Source organism: Zosterops lateralis, assembly GCF_965231275.1.
Source record: "Zosterops lateralis genome assembly, chromosome: 7".
Taxonomy (NCBI): Eukaryota; Metazoa; Chordata; class Aves; order Passeriformes; family Zosteropidae; genus Zosterops; species Zosterops lateralis.
The window spans coordinates 2,655,503-2,675,614 of record NC_139767.1 but is presented as its reverse complement, the minus strand read 5'-3'; the positions used below and the strand labels follow the sequence as shown (position 1 = coordinate 2,675,614).

Genomic DNA, 20,112 nt, shown 5'->3' with positions numbered 1-20,112 from the left:
ATAACCCGATAGTATTGGCTTTCACATTTGTATATTAGCTTTTACATGTTGTTATTGATTGTAGGTATTCAAATATAGCCCAATTTACAACCTCTTTTAGCTGCTTGCTAATACGACATAATTTCTCATTGTAAGTATGTGCTGTAGAACCCATAGAAATAGTAGTGTGATGAATATATCCATGTATACACTGTATAGCTTATAGAAATAATGCTGTGATGAATGTATTGTACTGAAGCCCTTAGCAAAACATAAAATACTTCTGTGTAACTTAGAGAACTGTATCAAGCAATTATATTGCTTTTTTTATATATGTATGTTGTTTCCCACACCTGCTGACTGACCTCTCAGTGATAATATAAAGTGACAATATAACAGTGACACAAACTGGAGCACCCGAGGAGAATCAGAGAAGAACGTGGTAACTCCTCGTTATCAGGGAAGGGGGAAACGACAGGATGAAGCCACAAGAAGTAATAAAATATATTGACCAGATCTGCAAGATGCCATGCAGATAAGTCAGAGTGAAAAACGAAAACAAACAAAAAAAAATCCTACAACATGGAAATCTCCCAAGAATGTTTGAATAATGCATGAAATTTATGAATATGTAAAGTAAGGTATATAGATAACACTGCCTTAATGTACTGCTGTGTTCATTGGCTGATAGCCAGGAACACCTCAGCGCTGGACATTGTCCTTTTTTATTTCCTTATTAAACTTTTGGAAAATATTCTAGGAGTGAACTTTCGCTTTTCGCACTGGATCTGGAGAGAAAAGCAAGGAGGGAAGGAAGGGCTCCAAGCAGCAGTTCTGTGCTGCTTTAACCAGATTTCAGTAAGCTCCGTTCCAGTTTCTTTTTGGGGAAGGGGTAGTGCTATCATTGCAGTGAATGTTTAGGATGCAAACCTAGGGAGACTTCAGTATTTCAGCACTGAATATTTCAGTAGCTGTCTGCCAGACTTCCCTTGTGTCAGGCCAGCTTTGCCTTTCCACACCTTCCAACCTGGATGCTGCTTTAATGGGTAACTTTGTTTCCCTTATTTAGTGGAAGCTGTCAAATGGAAGAACTTAACTTTATGCACTATTTTACAGATGAGAGGGTGGATTTAACAGCTGAAAAATTCTGAAGTTTTGGGGCAGTCTAGTTACAATACCCAAGTATTCACTCTCCATTACTTTCTCTCATTTCACCCTCATTACTCCATTACTAAATGCATCCTTGCAAACATTTTTTACATGGATTCCATCTGATGGACTTGAGCTTCTATATGATTGATATTTCATTTGATTGACTATTGCACATTGATATTATTGACATATTGACTATTCCATCTGATTCACTAGTCTTCCACTCATCTGCTGACGGAATGTACAAAGAGTTGATTAATTAAAGCAGGCACCAAGGCAAACACTCAGCCTGGTTAAGCTCTGCTCCTGAAATCACCCTGACAATTGCTGATTTTTCTCCCTCTTGGTGTGTTGCTATTTGCCATAGACTCAGTGTAATTTATACTGCAGCTGAATTACCCCCTTTCCCACAGCACTGCGAGGGGACAGTAAAATAATGGGATTTACTGGAAATGGCTCGCCAGGAAGGTGGTGGGCTCACCATCCCTGGAGGTGTGTAAGGAAGGACTGGACGCGGCACCCGGTGGCGCGGTCTGAGTGACTTGGTGAAGACCGGCCAAAGGTTGGACTCGGTGATCTCAGAGGTCTTTCCTAGCCTTAATGATTCTGTGATTCCGTTTACAAAAGGTGAGAGAATTCAGCTCTCGGGGACAGATAACTCCAAGGACATCAGCTCCCCTCAGGCACCGCGGCACCGCCTGGCGCTGACCGAGCGCCCCAATATGGCGGCGTCGCCTGAGGGGCCCCGCAGCGGCAGCTCCAACATGGCGCCGCCCTCCCGGCGGGAAACGGCCTCCCCCGGCCGCCGCAGCCAAACTCTCGCGAGATCCCGGCGGGGGCACTTCCCGACCCCACCTGGGCTCTCGCGAGATCTCTGCGGCGGGGGGAGGAGGAGGAAGAGGAGGAAGAGGAGGAAGGAGGGGCCGCCACCGCCGCTCCCCCGGGCCGGCGCCGGGGATGGTGTTGGCCGCGGCAGCCGGGCCCTGACGCCGGCTCAGGTACGTGCAGGCTGTTCCCCTCTCCTCAGCCCCGGCTCGGCCCTGGCCGCTCCCGCTGTGCCCACAGCTGCCGGCCCTCCAGGCCTCGGCTCCCGCCGGGACCCCGCGATCCCGGTGCCTGGCACGGGGGCTTCCCTGGCTCCCGGGGCAGCTGGAGAATTCCCCGACTCTTGCTCCTCTCCTTAGAAATAAGCCTTGCACTTCTCCCTCTTCTGTCTCCTCAGTAAAGCTTTACCTGCGATTTGTGAGCGCTTTCTTGCTGTGTTTCATTAGAATTTGGGATACAGCCGAAGCGAATGATTGCTTTTCTTTCTGGTCGCGCTCCTTTTGGGCTTCTGGGTTGTCCAGGACAAGTTGTAAAGGTATTTCGGCGTTTAATGCCGATCCAAATTGAATTTATTTGGAATCAGCGCCTAAAAAGGTGGGGGTATTTTTGAGGGGAGAGCTGGTCTGCAGTTTACAGGGTTTTTTTTGTTTGTTTGTTTTAATTTATGGCCGCGTTCATGACTTTTCAGACCCCCTCCTCCCCTCTTTTCGCAGCTGTTGTGTTTTTCTTCTCCAGGGAAAAATGGACTGTTTTGTTCTGCTTATTTTTTCTTTCTCCGGAGTAAAACCTACAGTTGTTTTAGTTGAGCCAGCCGGAATTTACATTTACCCTGAGCTGTGCTTTTGTTTTCAAACATACATCTCGGAGCTGACACACACATTACTTGTCAGCGTCAGGGAGCTTGACCTTCGTGTAGATCTCACCAGAGTTTCCTTCTGTCAGGGACTGTTGTGAAATGTATTACTTCCTTTTTTTAAGCTTTGCTGCTCGCTTTTCTAGAGCTAAGCTCTTCTCAGTCTCCCAGGAAAGATTATATCCCGGCTTTTTGCATTTCCCCCCCTTTATTTGGTTGAATTAATTAATAAGAGTAAGCAGTTCTCCTGCCATTTTAGCTGTTGAGGACCTGAAAGGTTTGAGTTTTGTCAGCGTTGTGCTGGTTTTAGCCAAAATGTTAAAGGAGGAGGAGTTGCCTTCAACTGGGAGCAGGGTCAGAACACATTAAGCCGTGACAGATTGGATGTTTTGGCTTCACGACTTTGGCATTCTGAGGAGCTTTTACTGTAATTAATTTATCGGTGCAGTTATTTTCTCGAGTGGATGGCTGGCACGGCACAAGTGTCTCTTCATCTCAGTTATTTGGTCTCTGTGTGTCGGGGTTTTGCCCTGTGAGGAGTTCGTGGGGCTGTTCACAGCCTCAATCCCTTTCCTTGCCCTGGAGCTGTCTCAAGGCTCACTTCCTAGTCAGAGAGTTGTTCCAGGAATCCTTCCCCTTTCTCCTTTTTATTTATTTTTTTCTTTTGGCCAGGCAGAAGGCAGCTGTGAGTGTTGTCCTGTGAGGTGTGGAGGGGAGCTGGGGGCCGCCAGGGGTGTTTTCACAGCCGCTCTTCTGCAGGAGCAGCGCCAGGCAGTGAAGTCGGGTTGCAAACACTCATTTAAGCCAGAAAACTGGATTTCCCCTTGGCCTGATGGCTTCACCTCCCTCTGCATCCACAGCCCAAACAAACTCATTCCTCATCTACCCGGGCCGGCCCCACCTTTAATCGCCTGCGTTGATGGTCATTCGCTCCTTATTCCCCAGCGCTGAGGTGTTCTCCTGCTGGCGCTGGTTTCGGTGCGTGTCCGGTGACGGTTCCCGTTGTGTTCCAGGCGGGAAGCAGCAGGGATGCTGACGCTGGCCAGCAAGCTGAAGCGGGATGACGGTGTCCGAGGGCCCCGCGCCGCCAACCCCGCGGCCGACTCCACTCGCAGGGTGTCTGTCCGCGACAAACTGCTCGTTAAAGGTGAAGGAATATATTGAAATGTGTCGGGGTTTATTGGGTTTGGGTGTGTTGCCAGTAAACAGCACTAAACTGTGTGTAAATTCCCACTGGTATTTTTCAAATGTCCTATAGGACACTTGTTTAGATTTTCATTATTCAATAAAAACAAGTGTCCTCCTTACTCTGTTGAAGATTAGTCTGTTATCAATTAAAACACGATAAAAAATTGCAACATCAGTGTCACTGAACATATAGGAGGAGAATGTCCACAGAAGAATATCTGCCTTAGTAGGAAGGTGGTTTTTGAGCAAAACCATAACTACCTGTCACAGGAAGAAACATCCTGAAAGTACCAACAGTTTTAATGGTTTTAATGGCATAGGTCAGAGGCAGCTTTAAAAAGATTTAAAAAGCAATGCAAAGAGAAATTTTGTAGCCCTGGAGTCACTGTAAGTTGAGTGTGAAGTTGTGAATAATAAACCAGTGATTGTATTGCAGTGTGGTGTGTTTTAGGAAAGCTGCTGTAGGTTTTTACCAGCTGGTGGAGAAGAAGCCCCAAACCTGCAGCTTGGCAGTTGGGGGTAAATGGGGTGGTTAATGAGACAACAATTAAACTATTTCAGGGTTAAATCAGGGACAGCTCCTTCCTGCACTTCAATTTTTTTTGGTAGCATAGATAATACTGTATTTAAAAATCCATGGATGCTGACAGCTTGCAGTTACTCTGGATTTAAACTCAGGTTCACTCCCTCTGGTCAATGCTGAGTGTTAATCCAGAGGATTGTGTTGTTTAGGTTGATGTTTCTGCTGTTGGTGCTGGGCTGCCACTGCTGGGATTCATTCCAGTCAGAGGGAATCCGCATTTCCTGGTCTAGTTTCAGGGTGGTTTGAGGCTGACAAGGCTGTGATTGCCTGACTGATATTACCTAACTAGCACTGCATGTGGGTTTTTTTTCCCAAATTAGGGTAAGTTCTGTCAGGTATCTGGAGCAAGGTGTCAGTGCAAATGCTGCTGCCTCGGCACTGGGAAGAGCCTCAGCTGGACAGTAGGAATGTTGTATCCACAAGTTTGTCTCTATATCATTATAAGGACAGGGAGTTTTTATATACTTTACATCATGATTGTGATCACTCTTACACTTCCAGTTTGGAAATCCTCATTTAACTTCAGTTCTGAGAGGGAGAGGTTCAGGCAGGAGAAATAAGCTCATGATTGTGATCACTCTTACACTTCCAGTTTGGAAATCCTCATTTAACTTCAGTTCTGAGAGGGAGAGGTTCAGGCAGGAGAAATAAGCTCTTTAACCAGGCTAAGCTAGAAAGTCAAATTACTAAATATACATAATCTGAGATTTTCCCTAACCTACAGGTATATACTTGAAGGGAAGATAGCACTGTGAAATAAATACCCTTTGTGTGAGGTGCCAAAGAAATTTTACTCTACTCTTAGAGCAGTCATGAAAACCATACCCAAGTCTGCAGGGGAGGAAGAGAGTGTAATCTACAGAAAATCAGTAGAGGTTGTAATTGTAAAATTGTAATTGCTGTGGCTGTGATAGCAAACCAGCTATCTAAGTAAAACTAAGTATTTGAAAAAAACTTATTAAAACTAAGCATTTAAACTAACACAGTCCAAACTAAGTATTGAACAAGTCCCAGGGTGACAAATGTTGAAAAGCAGGTCAGTGCTCACATGGCTCTGACAAGCATTGAGTGCTGGATCCTGATCTGACTGTGCATGGGAGTTTCATCCCTGCTGTGAAATGAGTGGTGTAGGTCACTTCAAGAGTCACCATCAAAGGCATTGGGGAAAATGTGCTTTAATATAAATTTGCAAAAGCACAACAAAGGTTGTTGGCAGGGTTTATGCTACTGCTTACTGTATGGATAACACAGGTAAAGGAAAATCAAGTTAGAATCAGTTTAGAGTGATCTGTGCAGGGGCTGGAATGAGAAGAGCAAAGGGAAAAAGGTAGAGGAAACTCTTGGCTGAGTCAGGAGGTTCAGGGTGAAATTCCTTCCTTTCCAAGCTCCTCAGGGAGGAGTCTCAGTGCAGCTGGACCCAGTCTCAGGCTTGGACTCAACAGTCACATCTGAAAGACTTAGCAGAACTTAATCATGAAAGTATTTAAGTGTCATATTAATTATTAATCAGCTGTAAACATAATGTAGGTTCAAGATAATGAGATGTTTACTGTTTTATAGTGTATTCAAGTCAGTGCACGTAGATACACACACAGATGTGCAAAGGTAGCACACACATGCATGGATATGTATGTATATATGGAAATACATATTTTAAAAAATTCCCCCCAGGATCAATGAAATAGTCCTGTTAGTCCCTTTTTGAGGGTTACTGGAATTTTCTGAAATACATGTGAGAACAGTACCATTTCACTCAGGCTGTAATTCAGCTTAGGAATGTTCCCAAGCCATCAGGGAGTGACTGATTGTTCCTACTCCCATCTCCCCCCTTGTGCAGGCTGCAGGAGTTCCTGGTGCAGCTCAGGAATGCTCCACCACCCTGGCTAAGGCCTGATGGGAATTGCTGAAAGTGCAGAGCAGGGCAGAGGTTGGGAGAGAGGATACATCACCACAGGCACGGTGATCTCCCAGAGGAGCTGCAGGAGCAGCTGTCAGTCTGCTGAGGAGGTTTCTGGGTGAAATGGGAACTGGCAGGAGAAGCAGATCATTCCAGGGTAACTGCTGGAAGTGAGAGGGAAGTGTAGTGGGAAAGACTTGTTGGGGATGTTCTGTTTTAAACTGCTCAAGCTAAATGTAGACCATTTGTTTACAAAAGTTTCTAGAATTTGCTTCAACACTTTAAGACAGATCAGCTGCAGCAGCATCTTTGATGTTGTGGGACTGAGTGGAGGTGAACTGATGTTGATGGTGTTTGTAGGTCAGGTAAAGATTGCAGGAATGAGTTTGAGCAGGAGTGCAGAGCTGCCTGCTAAAGGTGCAGTGAAGCTGCTGCTGCAGCTGGACCAGCTTTTGTGGCTTGTTTGTCTGGAGCTGCCATAGCTGAACTCAGGCTGATGTACTGGGTGCCAAAGTCAGCAGGAGCCTGGAAGAAGGAAGTTGTTGTGGTGTGTGTTTTGGCTGGAGTTACAAACAGATGAGAGTGGCAGAATGGGGGAAAGGCTCCATCAGGTCAGTGTCCTGGCAACAATTAGAAAATAATCTCTCCTGCATAAATGAAGAGAAGTCCTGGCCATCAGCAAGGGAGGAGGAGGGGGTGAGAAAAGGCCCAGAGTGTTCTGCCAGTGGTGAAGCACCAGTGTCCTGTTCCTGCTCCACAGTAAATTGGGGCCAGTCTAATAAATCCTGCAGATGGATGTCTGCCAGCTTTGCTAAGGTATTGTCCAGACACAGTGTCTGGTTTTTTTTTCTGGAGGTAAATTGCAGACAGCCTTGTTTGTGTTGATAGAGAGTCCAGTCCAGGAGGGCAGGGTAGGATCTCTGAGAGATGTGTTGTCATCCCTCAGCTGTGCTGTGTCCTCTGCCTGCCCAGTAGGTCAGGGCTGGTTTGATTGGGGTGATCACCACGGCCCCAGCCACTGACAAGTGTAGGTGATGCTTACAAACTTTTAAAGACCTCTGCATGCTGCCTGGAAGCAGGAAAAATAAGTGCTAATTTAGGCACTATGGGTGTGAAGGAACATCTCAGTTGGTGTGTGAAATAGTGGTGTCAGGCACTGATCTTGACTTTATTGATGGATGGTCTTTAAACAGGCTTTGTCCCACTTCTGGGGAAAAGCTGCTCTTAAAATACTGGTGCTTTTTATTAGTTCTTCCTTAAGTTGTTCCTTTGACTGCTTACATCCAGCATTGTTACGGATTCAGGCATCAGCCATGTCTCAGGACACTTGGGTTATTTTATGGACATATTATGAATGGAAATCTCTGTATCACTAAAGTTCTATATGTAGGGAAGTAATTCTGAGTCATTTGGATATTTTCTTCCAGCTGTAGAGAGGGTCTAGTAAAGCACAGCTTTGTTCAACATTGTGTGACTCATCTGTACATCTGTTCCCACTGCATTTCCATCTAGGCTCAGTTATTCTCTAGGCCCAGCACCCAAATTAAAAGAGAGCAAGCAGTACAATTGCTTGAGCAGCTTTTATTTTGTTCTGTGCTGCAGAGACAGTTTTTAATGTTCTGTTCATCTCTAAGGGGAGCTTCATTAAGCTGGGAGCAGGGGCTGCATGACTGCTCCTCCAGGATGGCAAACATGCAGTGCTGAACTTGACAGGCAGATCCTTTCTGAAATGTAAAAAGAGCTGAGGACAAACCAAAGTGGTGTTTAAGATGAATATTGTGTAATGAAGGTGGAATTGAGGATGCAAACCATGCCAGGATGGCGGCAGCAGCAGCTCGTGGATCACAAAGGTTGTCCCTTAGGCTGTTTTTTTGGTAGTGCACAGAAACTTCATCATTCAGTTTTCTGTTACTACTGCTGCTTAGTTTGATTGTGCCAACTTGAAATAACTTAATCTATGTGAAAATGAGTTAACAAGGTTTATTCCTTGCTTGTCTTTAATATCTGTGGCTTTTACAACCATATTTATGTAACCAGAAAATATTCTCTGTGTGCCTTTGTATAAGCCTGAGAGAATGGAAGTGGGAAACTGATGGTGAAAGTGAGGTGAATACCCATTGCAAGTAAAAATGAGGGAAGCCATTTATTTTCCTTCTTTGAGCCTTCAAAAATAGTAATATCCCTCCTTACAAAAGGTGAGGAAAGTTGAGAGGGGAGAAAATACTTCTTTTCTTACACTGGTTTATACAGTTCAGAGGGGCTAAGTAGGGAATGGTATAAAGATAGATGGATAAGAATTAGGAGGCAAACAGCATTTCTAGAATTAACAGAATATTAGTATTTAGAAAGTGGAATTTTTATTAGTGTCAAGGTATTTAATTGTTATCTCTGGAAGTCTTAAAGAAGTAAATCAAAGAGGGGCCTAAACAGGAGAGGGAATTTTTGAACAAAACCAAGGGAAACTCACCTATGCTGTGGATGAGAATGTTCACTTGAGGAAATAATGCTTTTATATGGTATACTTATAACCAAACTCCAGCAGGAAGCATAGAGCCTGATTTTTGTGGGAGACTTAGTAAACAAAGCTCTGCTGAATTCTGATTTGGGGAGATGAGCAATGGGATTGTGGTGTGTGCATTGAACATTCATAAACCTTGTACACACAGGAGGAGTGTTCCTATTTCTGTCTCGAGAACTGTCATGGGTAGGGAGAGTTATTGTTTGTGAAATCATTTATAAATAACTCTGCTTGCTTGTGTTAGGCTTAGGAGCAGCTCAGGAACTGTATAGAAGAGAGAAGAGCTGAGACATAATCTGTTTGCCTTCAGCTTTTCAGTTTTTCAGTGTTTGCGTTGGGTTTAAGTTTAAGCCTCACCTTTTTTATGGTTTAAAATAGCATTTGGAGCTGTTCAAGAGTCCTGTTCTTGGGTCAAGAGCAGGACTCTGTAAGTTCTCCACTTGGGCTACTCCTGCACCAGGTCACACAAAGTTTTGGGAACACCAGATGGACTGTTGGGAGTTTCCTGAGAGTTGCGTTTTCTGGTTGTTTCATCATCTTAATGGTGTGAATTTTGAGACACAGATGCAGATTCTCCACAAAATGGCCATGAAAAGTAGTCAGACTGAATTTTTTGCACTGTTCAGCTGCAGTGACAGTCATTCCTTGAAAGAAGAGCTCAGAAAACTTTGAGATTTGTTCTTTAATTTAGTGAGTTTTTTAATATTGGAGCACTTGGAAGTTGAGGGCATTGGAGCTTTGTTTGTCACTTCTGTGCTTTGCTTGTTTACAAATGTCTGTTAAATAAGTTGGCAGCCTGCACAGGGGTGTTTTCTTACAGAAAATGTTCATGTGGAGATACTTTATGCAGAGAATGTGTAAGTTAAAACATCAGTGTCTTAATGGAACTTGAATGCTCTGGTCAAAATGTTTGGGTTCTGAGCAGCAGCAAAACCAACAAAAATGGTTCTGATGTCAACGTTGTCACTACCACAGAGACACAGAATTTGGAAAACTCTCAAGCACTGAGCTTTGGCCTGTTAAATGTGCTTGTCAATTGGTGAATCACCAGTGTTTGTTCATGTGGCAGAATTAATAGTAGCATCTGTTGCCTTACTTGCTGCTTTAAACATTTAGATTATCGAAGCAGATCTTTGTGTTTTGTTTTTATGAAGTCGTTTCATTCTTAGTTTCAGTGGTTTGTTGCAGAGTTCATTAGACACCTCAATTTTGGGCCATTTGCTCTGTTACCAAAACTTTTGTGTGGATTTATTAGCACAGCATTCCCACCTGTTGGCACACAGTGCTCCCTTCTCCTGGGTGTGAGCATTTTGTTTTCATGTTTTCACAAGAAAATCACTCATTCTAGTGCCAGGGCAGAGAGAAGCACAGAAATGTGAACACATTACAGGGAATTTTCATACTTCAGAGGAGCTCTGGTTACTGTGAACTCTCTACTAAACCTTGGAGGAGGCAGAAGTGAGGCCATGGCTCAGCAGAACTGCTCAGCTCAGCCCTTGCTCGGCCTGAACGTGCTCTGCCCTTAAATGTCTCCTTTTTTTGGGATCAGGGAAAGGACAGGCAGGATTCGTTAAGCTGAACATCACACAAGCACAGAAGCAATAAAGGAAAGCAGTCAACGCCTTAAAATAATTGAATCAGGTCCTAAACTTGGCACTGTAGTGAAGATTGATGTGCCTCCCACTAGGAAAGGCTGGTAAAATCAAAGAAAGGAGTGAGGAAATAATCTTACAGAAAGTGTTCATAGCTGCAGCCTTCAGGGGTTGGTTGTCACATCTTTTTTTTTATCTACCAGGAAGGGAAAATAGAAATAAAGTCCTTGATTACAGCTGAATTTACATTTTTGTATGTGTGTTTTACAAAGACAGTACTTTAGCAAAAGTATGGCTCCAGTGTTGTCTTTCAGTACATGGCCTTGGTTAAATCAGCTCTGGCTGCAAATGTGGGATTTTAAAAGAGTGAAGTTGTGAATTTTTTAGATAAGAGTGAAGCACAGTGCTTCTGTTTTGGTGGTTTTTCCTGTTGGTGTAGTAGGCTGCAGATGCAGGGTGTGCCAAGAACAGGGAGATGGTGATGCCTTGGGAAGGCTGACCTGGAACTGAGACTGAACAGAGCTGGAGAATAAAGCAGATATTTATTGAAAGGCCTTTAGGACACATCTTGGGCAGGACAAGAGCCTGGCCAGGGCTACACCCAAGGTGGACCCAAAATGGTCACAAAATGGACCACGAAGTCATGAGTCTCACACTTTTATAAGTTTTGGTCCATTTGCGTCTTGGGGTTTAATTGTCCAATTACAGCTGCAGGTTATGACGTCCCATCCTTCTTGTTTCTCTTTTCAGCCACCCTTGTTTGTGCTTTTGGGCCTGAAAACTTGTAATAGTTGTCCTTGGTCTCCAGCAGGAAAAGGATTGTTTTGTCTCCCTGTTCTGTGAAGACCTGACTGATACTTAATGTGAGGCTCAGAACTGCACCCCTGGGCAGCACAGAATCTGAAAAATATGAAACCTAAAACTTAAGGCATCAAAGGGATTCAAATAAGCATCATTCCCACTGCAGAGAAATGCCAGGCTTGGTGAGCATGGATGGCAGGAGGAGTTCTGGAGAGTTAATGAGGGTTGTGGTGAGATGAGTTTGGATTCAGTGCCAGGAATTCTGAATGACTGTTGCCTTCAGTTGTATGTTTTTGAGAGTTGGTGTTGAAATCTCTTACATGTTGTCAGCCCAAATAAATGGGCTGTGCCTGTGGAGGCCTGAAAGCAAAGTTAGAAGTGGAAAATAAGACCACAGGAAAAGCCAAAAATATACTCAGTTTGATTTTCTAGGACTTCAGAAGTAAAGTGTGGAGATACCTTGATGAATCTCGTTCATATGTAATTGAAAGTAAGATTTCAGTAAAATACACAAAAGCAGGGTTTTTTCCAGGGAAGGTGGCTTGACAGGCTTAGGAATACACTGCATTTCCTGGGGGCTGTGGAACACAATCAGGATGCTTCCTTCCTTTTATGAATTCTAAGCTCAGGAAATAAATAAAAGGAAAATTTAATTGAATAGAAGTGCATGTCAGTAACAAAAACTGCTTTGGAAATGCCAGTGCTCTGTGTAGTAGCAGCCCTGGTGCTTCAGTCTTGGCAGAGCTGAACTCCCCATCAAAGGAGGGAGGGTACATTTGCCATGTCTGTAGGGCAGATGAGCATTTTTAGTAATGAATTGAGTGGCTTAAAGAGAAATTTCAAGGTAAACTTCCACTGCAGCTTAATTATATTTTTAAGTAAAATTGAATTTATGGGTTGGTTTAAATTAGATCTGCCAATTTGGATTTGAAGAAGGGCTTTATGCTTGCATAAATAATGGGTTTGTTTGTTTGTTTTCTTTCAACAGAGGTTGCAGACCTTGAAGCTAATTTACCTTGTGAGTATAACATTTAATAGTATACATTTTCAGGGGGAAATGATCATTGAAGTGAACATTTTGACTGAAGTATGAATGCTAATGGTATTTGTTAACTCTGGGAAGGTTGTGCAAAGCTCCACCACTCTGGCTTGAAGAGATTGTCTCTGTTGCCTCCTCTTAAGGGGCTATGGAGAGCTGGACCCTCATTAGTGTCCTTTGGAAGGAATATTGATAATTTGCCTGCAGTCTTTGATTGCTGGAGAGTGGCAGCAAAACTTCCATAAAGCCCCCAAAAGGTTCCTGGGACTCAAAGGTGCAGTTGGTGCGTCACTCCTGTTCTTTCTTTAGTCTCTATTTTTGAAACAAGAGATTCTGATTTAGGGGCAGAGCAAACAGCTCAGCTCTCAGGGAGCATGAAGTCAGCCTGCAGCTTTTTCACTTCCAGATGTAACCTGATGTCTTTGTTAATAGTGAAAATACTCACGAAAATTAATTTTTAAGAGTGATCCATATTCCCTGAAAAAAAAGGCAAGATAATATGGTTTTACGCCTGGAATCTTACTTGAGATACAAGCCTTCCTTAAAGGCAGTTACAGAGAATTTACACAGAGTAAACTTTCAGGTAAACTTTTTTCAGTGTAGGTTCTGTTACAGGGTAACAAATGCCTGAAGAACGTGTGGTTTCAGTTACAATGTGAGTGCTTTACTAGGGTTTGTGCACGATTCTAGGTGAGTTTATTCGGACAAATAGGATTTATAACTATGATATTATTTAGCCCCTTGGCTACAGAAAAGGAGCAGCCAGGTTGATGGGTTAAGAAGCTAAAGACTACATAATATGGGTGATAAAATATCCCTGATAGATTTGTCTCCTCCTGCCAGCCAACAGTGGAGAACTGACTATCTGATGTAAATTATTTTGTTTCACAGGTACATGTAAAGTGAATTTTCCTGACCCAAACAAGCTCCATTACTTTCAGCTAACTGTAACCCCAGGTAAGTTTTTTTCAACATGTTACTTTTTATGTCGGTGTTTAGGAGATGTAATTCCAAGAGGAATTCCAATAAAGCCTTGAGTCAAAGAAAGTCTGGCTGTAACAGTGATTATTTTATTAATGGGACGGGGAAACTGGGCTGAGTTTTGACAACCAGATTCCAGTAAAAAGGCCTTAAAAAATGAGCAGGGTTAGGAAATTCTCGTTTCTTGTTTGCTTACTTTGATTGAGAGCCTTTTTCCTCTCAGGCTGTTTCAAACCACTTTGATTTATTTTTGCTTTGCAGCCCTGTTAGGTTGTGTGTTCCCTTGTACTGATTGCTTGGTTCTGCAGAGGTGTAGACAGAGGTTACCAGTGTAACACTGCTGGAAAACTTCAAACCTGGGCATGCCTGGAGATGCTTAACAAGGAGGAATCTCCTTTGAGTCTTGGATTGTTCAAATATGTGAAATAGGATTTTTTATTGTTAACAGAACTTAATTATCCTGTGAAGCTGTTGCTGGCAGGCTGGTCAGTTAAAGCATTTTCATAAATTATCTTTTCCATGTAAGTTTCTTAATAGCCACCTGAAATTAGTGTTTTCTGTGCATGTTAGAATAGTAGGTTGTGTTTTATGGATAAATTTTCATGGAAGTTTATTTGAACTTCACATGCACTTTTTGTGTTTGTGCTTAAGGGAGTGCATTGCTGTGTGCAGTGCACTGACTGCTTGGAGTTGGACGTGCTGGGATCAGTTTCCCCCGCCCCCATTTTCTGTAGCTGCTTTCTGACAGCAGAGTTTGGGAGAGGTGTGTCGCTCATCCTGGTGTATTACCTGGAGAAACTGTGGAGTGTGCACTTAGTGGAGTGCCTGGAATGTTTCTGCAACCCAGGACTTGGATGCCAGAGCAGCACTAGGTGTCACTGTTGCTGTTCGTGAGCCCGAAGCAACTGGCCCTTCCTCCAGCAGAAATTTTGGGTGGTCTCTGTTAACATGTCCATTCATGTGACTCCCTTCTGTGATGGAAAAATGAATGAGGCTGCCCTTGTCAGTGTAATTAAAAATAAATGTAAGAGCTAATCTAGAACTCTGGCCCTGTCATTGTGTGTAGGAGTTGTGCTCATATTTACCTGGTGGGTGTTAATTCTGCTTGTACCAAATGCCCTTCACTTTACATAATGCCATTTTATTATATTTTGGAAAGGAGCTGACTGTCCAAATGAGTGGCATATGAAAAAGCTCTCCTCACTCCAAGGAGTCTAAATCCCAGGAATTGTTTTGTCTGTTCACTGCTGTGCAGCAGGATGCTGCAGGCAGAAACCAGCTGTTGAATGCAGAGCATGGGGTTCATGCCAGCTTCATTGCTGAAATGATCTTGCCAAAGAGATGATCTTAATTAACATTTTGTTACTCTAAATATAGCTGCACAGCTGAAGTCTCTGCAATGGCAGCCTGCCCCAAGTAAACATCTATTTTCAGGTGTAGAATCTTGTGATGAACCTTAGCTTAGCACTCTAAAGGCAGAACACAATACAGACCAAGAAAATCTTTGTAGTTTTCTGCCTCTCTTCAATACTGAAGTTTTCTCTAGTGTATTCTAAATTTTAGTTTTCCTCGAGGCAGCAGAGTGGTTGTCACAGAAGTTTTATGGCTCAAGCAGTCTTGAGCCAACTCTTTTTGTATTGTCTGAACAGTATTGCATGAACCTTGACTTGTTCTGTGCAGTCATTTTGAATGTGGCTGGTCTTGAAAGGACAGTAAAAGAAGCTTCCTTCGGCTTTCACAAAAAGACTAATTTGAATAAGAAAATAATCTTGACCACCAAGCAGAAATCCTTTCATGTCCCTTTCTCACCACCTCTCACAACAACCTTTCTTAGCCAGTATTTAATGCCCCAAAATTATCCTGATGACAGGAGGTTTTTAATTTAAAATGGTTTTGTAGAAAATCTTGATGAGAGTGGCTGCTTTTTTTTTTCCACATAATTGAAGAAATTCCAGTCCCGGTATGCTCCAGCTTTCTGCAGTGCACCATCAGTGGATATTTACCAGCACATGGTAGAAAATAGCTAAGACTTGGATTTTTCTGCTGCAGTGGATTAAACTCTGTGTTCCCAACATGGGCATTGCTGCTTTTCTCTCCTGTCTGAAGCTTCTCTTCCCTTTTGTCATCTGAAACAGTTGTTCTGCCTTTGCGAAACACCCTTGCGCCACCACTCATCTCTGTTCTTATTTTTGCACCAGTACCATGCAGGATTAAAATCTAGGGAAAATAAGGAGATAGATGCTTAGAATCCAGGCTTGCTGCACTGGTATTTGGAGCACAAAATTGAAAGCTGAGGACTAAAACAGGGTAATAACCTGGAAAAAAATAAAGGAGGTGACTTTTTAGGTAGCTTATGAGTGAAAAATCCCAGAAGAGTAAGTGCAGTAAATGTGATTTCCCTGCAGTTCCCAGGCTGCTGGACTAGTCTGAGGTTGGTGTGATATTTGAGTGGCACTCTAGGGGAATTAATAAAGACCAAGTTTCCTGGTGAAATGCTCACAAATATTGGTGAGCATGGCTGATTCAGGGAGCTACTATCCTTTGTGACCTGCCCTAATTATCTGGCATTTTCTTCCAAAGTGAGGAAATAATTTGGTGAAGTGTTTTCCAGAGCACTTTCAGGCATTAAAACACCCTACAAACGCAAGGTAAGATTAGTCAGGTTGTGGGTAATGAAACCTGAGGCTGAAGTGGGAGGGATGCTTGCTCTGTTAATACAGATTGAAGACATAAATTCAAGCAGTAGGAGGAAAACTGGCTCAGACATCTCTCTTTTTAGCAGAAGTCTCTGTGGCCAGCTTCCTATGTTATGTGTTAAAGCTGTTTCATTTGATGGGTTTATTTATAGCTCTTTCCTCACTCTTAACTCTGCCAGAACTTTTTTTCCCACCACTTTTCTGTGACTAAAAAATTGAGGATTTCTCTCCCAGTCAGAGAATTTATTTACTTGAGATGCTGAAAGATGTGAAAGGTTATCTTGTTAATGCAGTACAAGTTTTCTGGCTGGCTACTGAGGCTCTCCAGAATTTTTAATATATATTTGAGTGATTGGTAATGAGCAGCTTTATTGTTGCTTTACAAACCTGGAGGAAGAATTGTATAAAAGAGGGGAGGAGAGATGTGTTGCTCTCCTAATTGTGTTAATGTGTCCTTGCTTATTTGATAGCAGAGCCAGTAGCTTACTCAGTGTGGTTTGTGATTAGTGATTGGTGTCAGGGTAGAACCAAAATATAAAATGAGTTGTAATTTGAGGCAGTGATGAATATTGAATTGTCTTGGAGGAAGACTTGATCGGAAAGTTCTTGAGTGTTTCTGTTGAACAACAATTGCAGTGAGTGTCCATTAAGGCTGAGGATTTCCTTGGATGTAAGACACGTGGATGCATCCATCAGCAGGCATTTATTTCATTTGAGCAGGGGTGGAATGTGAAGAGCTGCTGCATACTTTGTTCCAAGTCCAGCAAATCAAGGAACTAGTGAAATTAAGCCAAGGAAAATAACTTTCGTACATGGAAATGTGGTAATTCCTGGCACTTGGTTAAAATGCATTATGGTGCTAGATGGTGGATAAAGTGCTGTCTGTGTTCTGTTGGATAAATGTGGGGTTAGAGCTCCGGGGGGATATTGGACCGTTTTCCCATTGATTCCTTTCTGGAGCAGTGTCTCACTCTGTATTGCACATTTGACAGGTAACAGCTTTACCAAAGCCTCTCAGTGTAAATCACCTCTCACTTGTTCTTCAGTAATGCCCTGCTTTACTGAGTTTCATCTCTGTATATTTAAAAACAAAAGATAAATGCTTTTATCTTGCTTTTTTCCTGTAAAAATCAGTGCATGGCCTTTTACTTTCTGGTAAAGCATACCATGCCTAAAATTGCTTAATAAATCCAGCACACTTCTAAATTGAATTGGAGTGGGAATGGAGAATGGATTTGAACAGCAGATCAGGAGACAGCAACCTGAAGGAGGATTTTAATGACCTACAGTAGACAAGCTGGTGTTTTTTTGTGGTTTGGAACAAACTAGATAATAACAAAATTCTTCTTAGTCTTTCTGTGAACTACGGGTTGTTTCACAGAACATGTCTTTGCAGTGTTGGTTTAAGAAATACAAAAACTTGCATCATAAAATGCTGACCAGCCCTCCTGGAGTGCTCCAAGTGGTTTGAGCCAGAGCATCCCTCAAACCCCCAGTGTGGGCTGGGCCCCTGTTTCCCTTTTTTAGTGGAAAACCTCAGAAATGGCAATGCCAGACACATTTCAGACACTTGCAAACATTTCAGCTTCCAAACACAGCTATTAGCTCTGGTTAAATGTGAGTAGATATTCTAATATGCCATATTTAAAAATGTAGCCATTTGAATAACTCAGTGCTGAGGTTGGCAGAGGGGCAGAGGTGTTTTCTGGCAGATCCACCATAGTAAGATGATTACAATGAAAGAGACTCTGAAACAGGCTCTTGCACTCATCATTCACACTACTCACCACGATTGGCAGCACAAGTTTGGGAAGATGTGCCCCGTCCTGGAGCAGGATTTGGCAATGCATTAGGAGTGCAGGATTTCTCCAGCTCATCCCAAGGGTCCCTGATGTGGTCCTGCCTCACATGTGCCAGGATTTTCTTCCTACAGTGAGAAGTTCAGCCCAAGGTTCCTCTGATTGGGTATCCCTGTTCCTGTGCTCAGGATGGTGGTTTTTTCTGGGACTGTTGGCTCTGGTGACTTCAAATTCCTGCTGAAAAAGTGTTGGGAGTGCAGGAACACACATTGCTTGGATTAGATGGCAGCTGGTGGTACAACAAGCTAAAGTATTTGTATTTATAACCTGTGCTGTTGTTTTAATCTTGGTGGTTTTCTCTTATTTAACCATTTTTCTTGTTTTCCTTTTTCTAGATGAGGGCTATTACCAAGGGGGAAAGTTTCAGTTTGAAACTGAAGTTCCTGATGCCTACAATATGGTGGTGAGTGTTTGTCATTAGTCTTAGTTGTCATTTTAGATTTTTTTTGCAGGTAACAGGACTTCAGGGGGAGCTTGGCTTGGAGACTAGGAAAGGATCTTCTGTCTCTTAATAAAATAAGTCTGCAACTGTCTGGCAGAAGCTGTTGGAAGTGCAGATGAGTCAGACCTGAGTGTCCTCCCTTCTGGCTGAGGTTCTGCTCTCTCCTGTTAATTATGAGACCTACATTTAATGATTATTCTCATTAAAAAGTTACATATCTAAGAATGAAATAAGTGAACCAAAAGGAAAAGGTTGACAGTTCTGTAATTTCTTCCTCCCTCCCATTCTCTGCTTTTGTTGTCTTACTTTTGGTGTTGGTAGTTCAGAGTTCTTTCAGAGAGGCTGAAGAATGTGTAGGGGAGGATCCTGGAGAAGAGTTTCAGGGGAGATCTTTGGTTCCTACTCAGCTGTACTGACCCTAAATTCAGCATTATCTCTGTGTAGTAGTTGCCATCACAACAAGGTAGTGTTTGCAGTTGTGTGGGTTTGGTTGTGGGATGTTTTAAGTTCCTCTTAACTTTACCAAATAATTTCATTCTGTAACAGAGGTCACCCTTTACTAATTTTTGTGCACTCATTTTATTTCCTTCCATTTTTGTATTCCAGTTGTTCACCTAAAGAGAACTGCTGCAGGACAGTGTTTGCTGTGCATTAACAAGAGAGCTGAAGTTCAATTTTGATCTGAGTTTTTTGATTCCTAGTTCCCATAATTTAAAAGTCTCTGGTTTGTTATGGTTCCCTGTTCAGCACTGGCAGGAAAATCTACAGCAAATGTTAATTAAATATTTTTAAAATTTGAGCAGCTCTCATCCAATACAAAAATAAAAAGTTTTGGGAAGATGCAGGAGGTTGGATGTTGGATTGTGGTCAGGTTATTAATGCAGATGTGTGTTTCCCAATATTGAGGGAATTATGCTGAGGCTGTGGTTTGTTTCCTGCCAGGCAGAATGGGACTGAAACAAGTGGTGGCTGTTTTCTGAGAGCTCTGCAGACCTGCCAGGGCTGTTGGCCCACAGGCAGGGTTGGGTTATCACACCTCTGCACTGGCCAGAGGAGAGACCTGTGGAATTGTGGTGTAGTGGAGGAGCATAAAATAAATAAAGAGGAAAAATTAAGCCGATTTAGTATCGTGGCCTGCAGCCAAACCACTCCATGCTCTGTGTAGTGTTCAGTGTCAGCCAGTCTCCAGAAGTTCTTCAGAAACTCGTGGTGGAAAGTGGCAACAAATATCTCAGGGCTGGACTGCAGTTCACCCCCAGGAACTTGTATCCCCATTAGGGCCTCCTGGGGGAATTCTGGTTTTTCCAAACTGTAAAGGGAAGAGCTGGATTTGCAGTTGCAGGTTCAGCAGAATGCTTTGGGACTAGCTGGTGTCCAGAGAAAACATTTCCAGTAACATTGATTCCAGATTTCTCTGAGGAGCTGCTCTCCTTCTATAGGGAAATTTCTTCTCTGGCAAAGAGCTACAGCTACAGGATACTGATCAAATTTAATATATAAATAACACATAATTAAAAAAAAAAAAAAAAAAAAAAAAAAAAAAAAAAAAAAAAAAAAAAAAAAAAAGACAAGATCTGAGATCTGGTGGTACACCTGTCCTTTTAGAGTGCAAATTTATCAAGAACTGAAACTGTTAATTTTAAATGAGGGTTCCCAGGGCAGAAGTGGCTGCTTGGGAATGGAGAAGGAAGTGACTGTGTCACTGCT

General features: G+C 42.8%; 1 protein-coding gene across 2 annotated transcripts in view; it reads left to right on the top strand.

Moving 5' to 3' along the window:
* The first annotated feature begins 2,013 nt into the window (after positions 1 to 2,013).
* UBE2F (ubiquitin conjugating enzyme E2 F (putative)) overlaps positions 2,014 to 20,112 on the top strand; it is a 55,376-nt gene continuing 37,277 nt past the window's right edge. For both annotated transcript variants that reach the window (XM_083865721.1, XM_083865722.1), the window contains exons 1-5: positions 2,014 to 2,129; positions 3,823 to 3,956; positions 12,377 to 12,406; positions 13,319 to 13,384; positions 18,299 to 18,366. In XM_083865721.1, the coding sequence (XP_083721847.1) occupies positions 3,839 to 3,956; positions 12,377 to 12,406; positions 13,319 to 13,384; positions 18,299 to 18,366 (282 nt within the window). In that variant the 5' untranslated portion in view covers positions 2,014 to 2,129; positions 3,823 to 3,838. The remainder of the gene's footprint in view (positions 2,130 to 3,822; positions 3,957 to 12,376; positions 12,407 to 13,318; positions 13,385 to 18,298; positions 18,367 to 20,112) is intronic.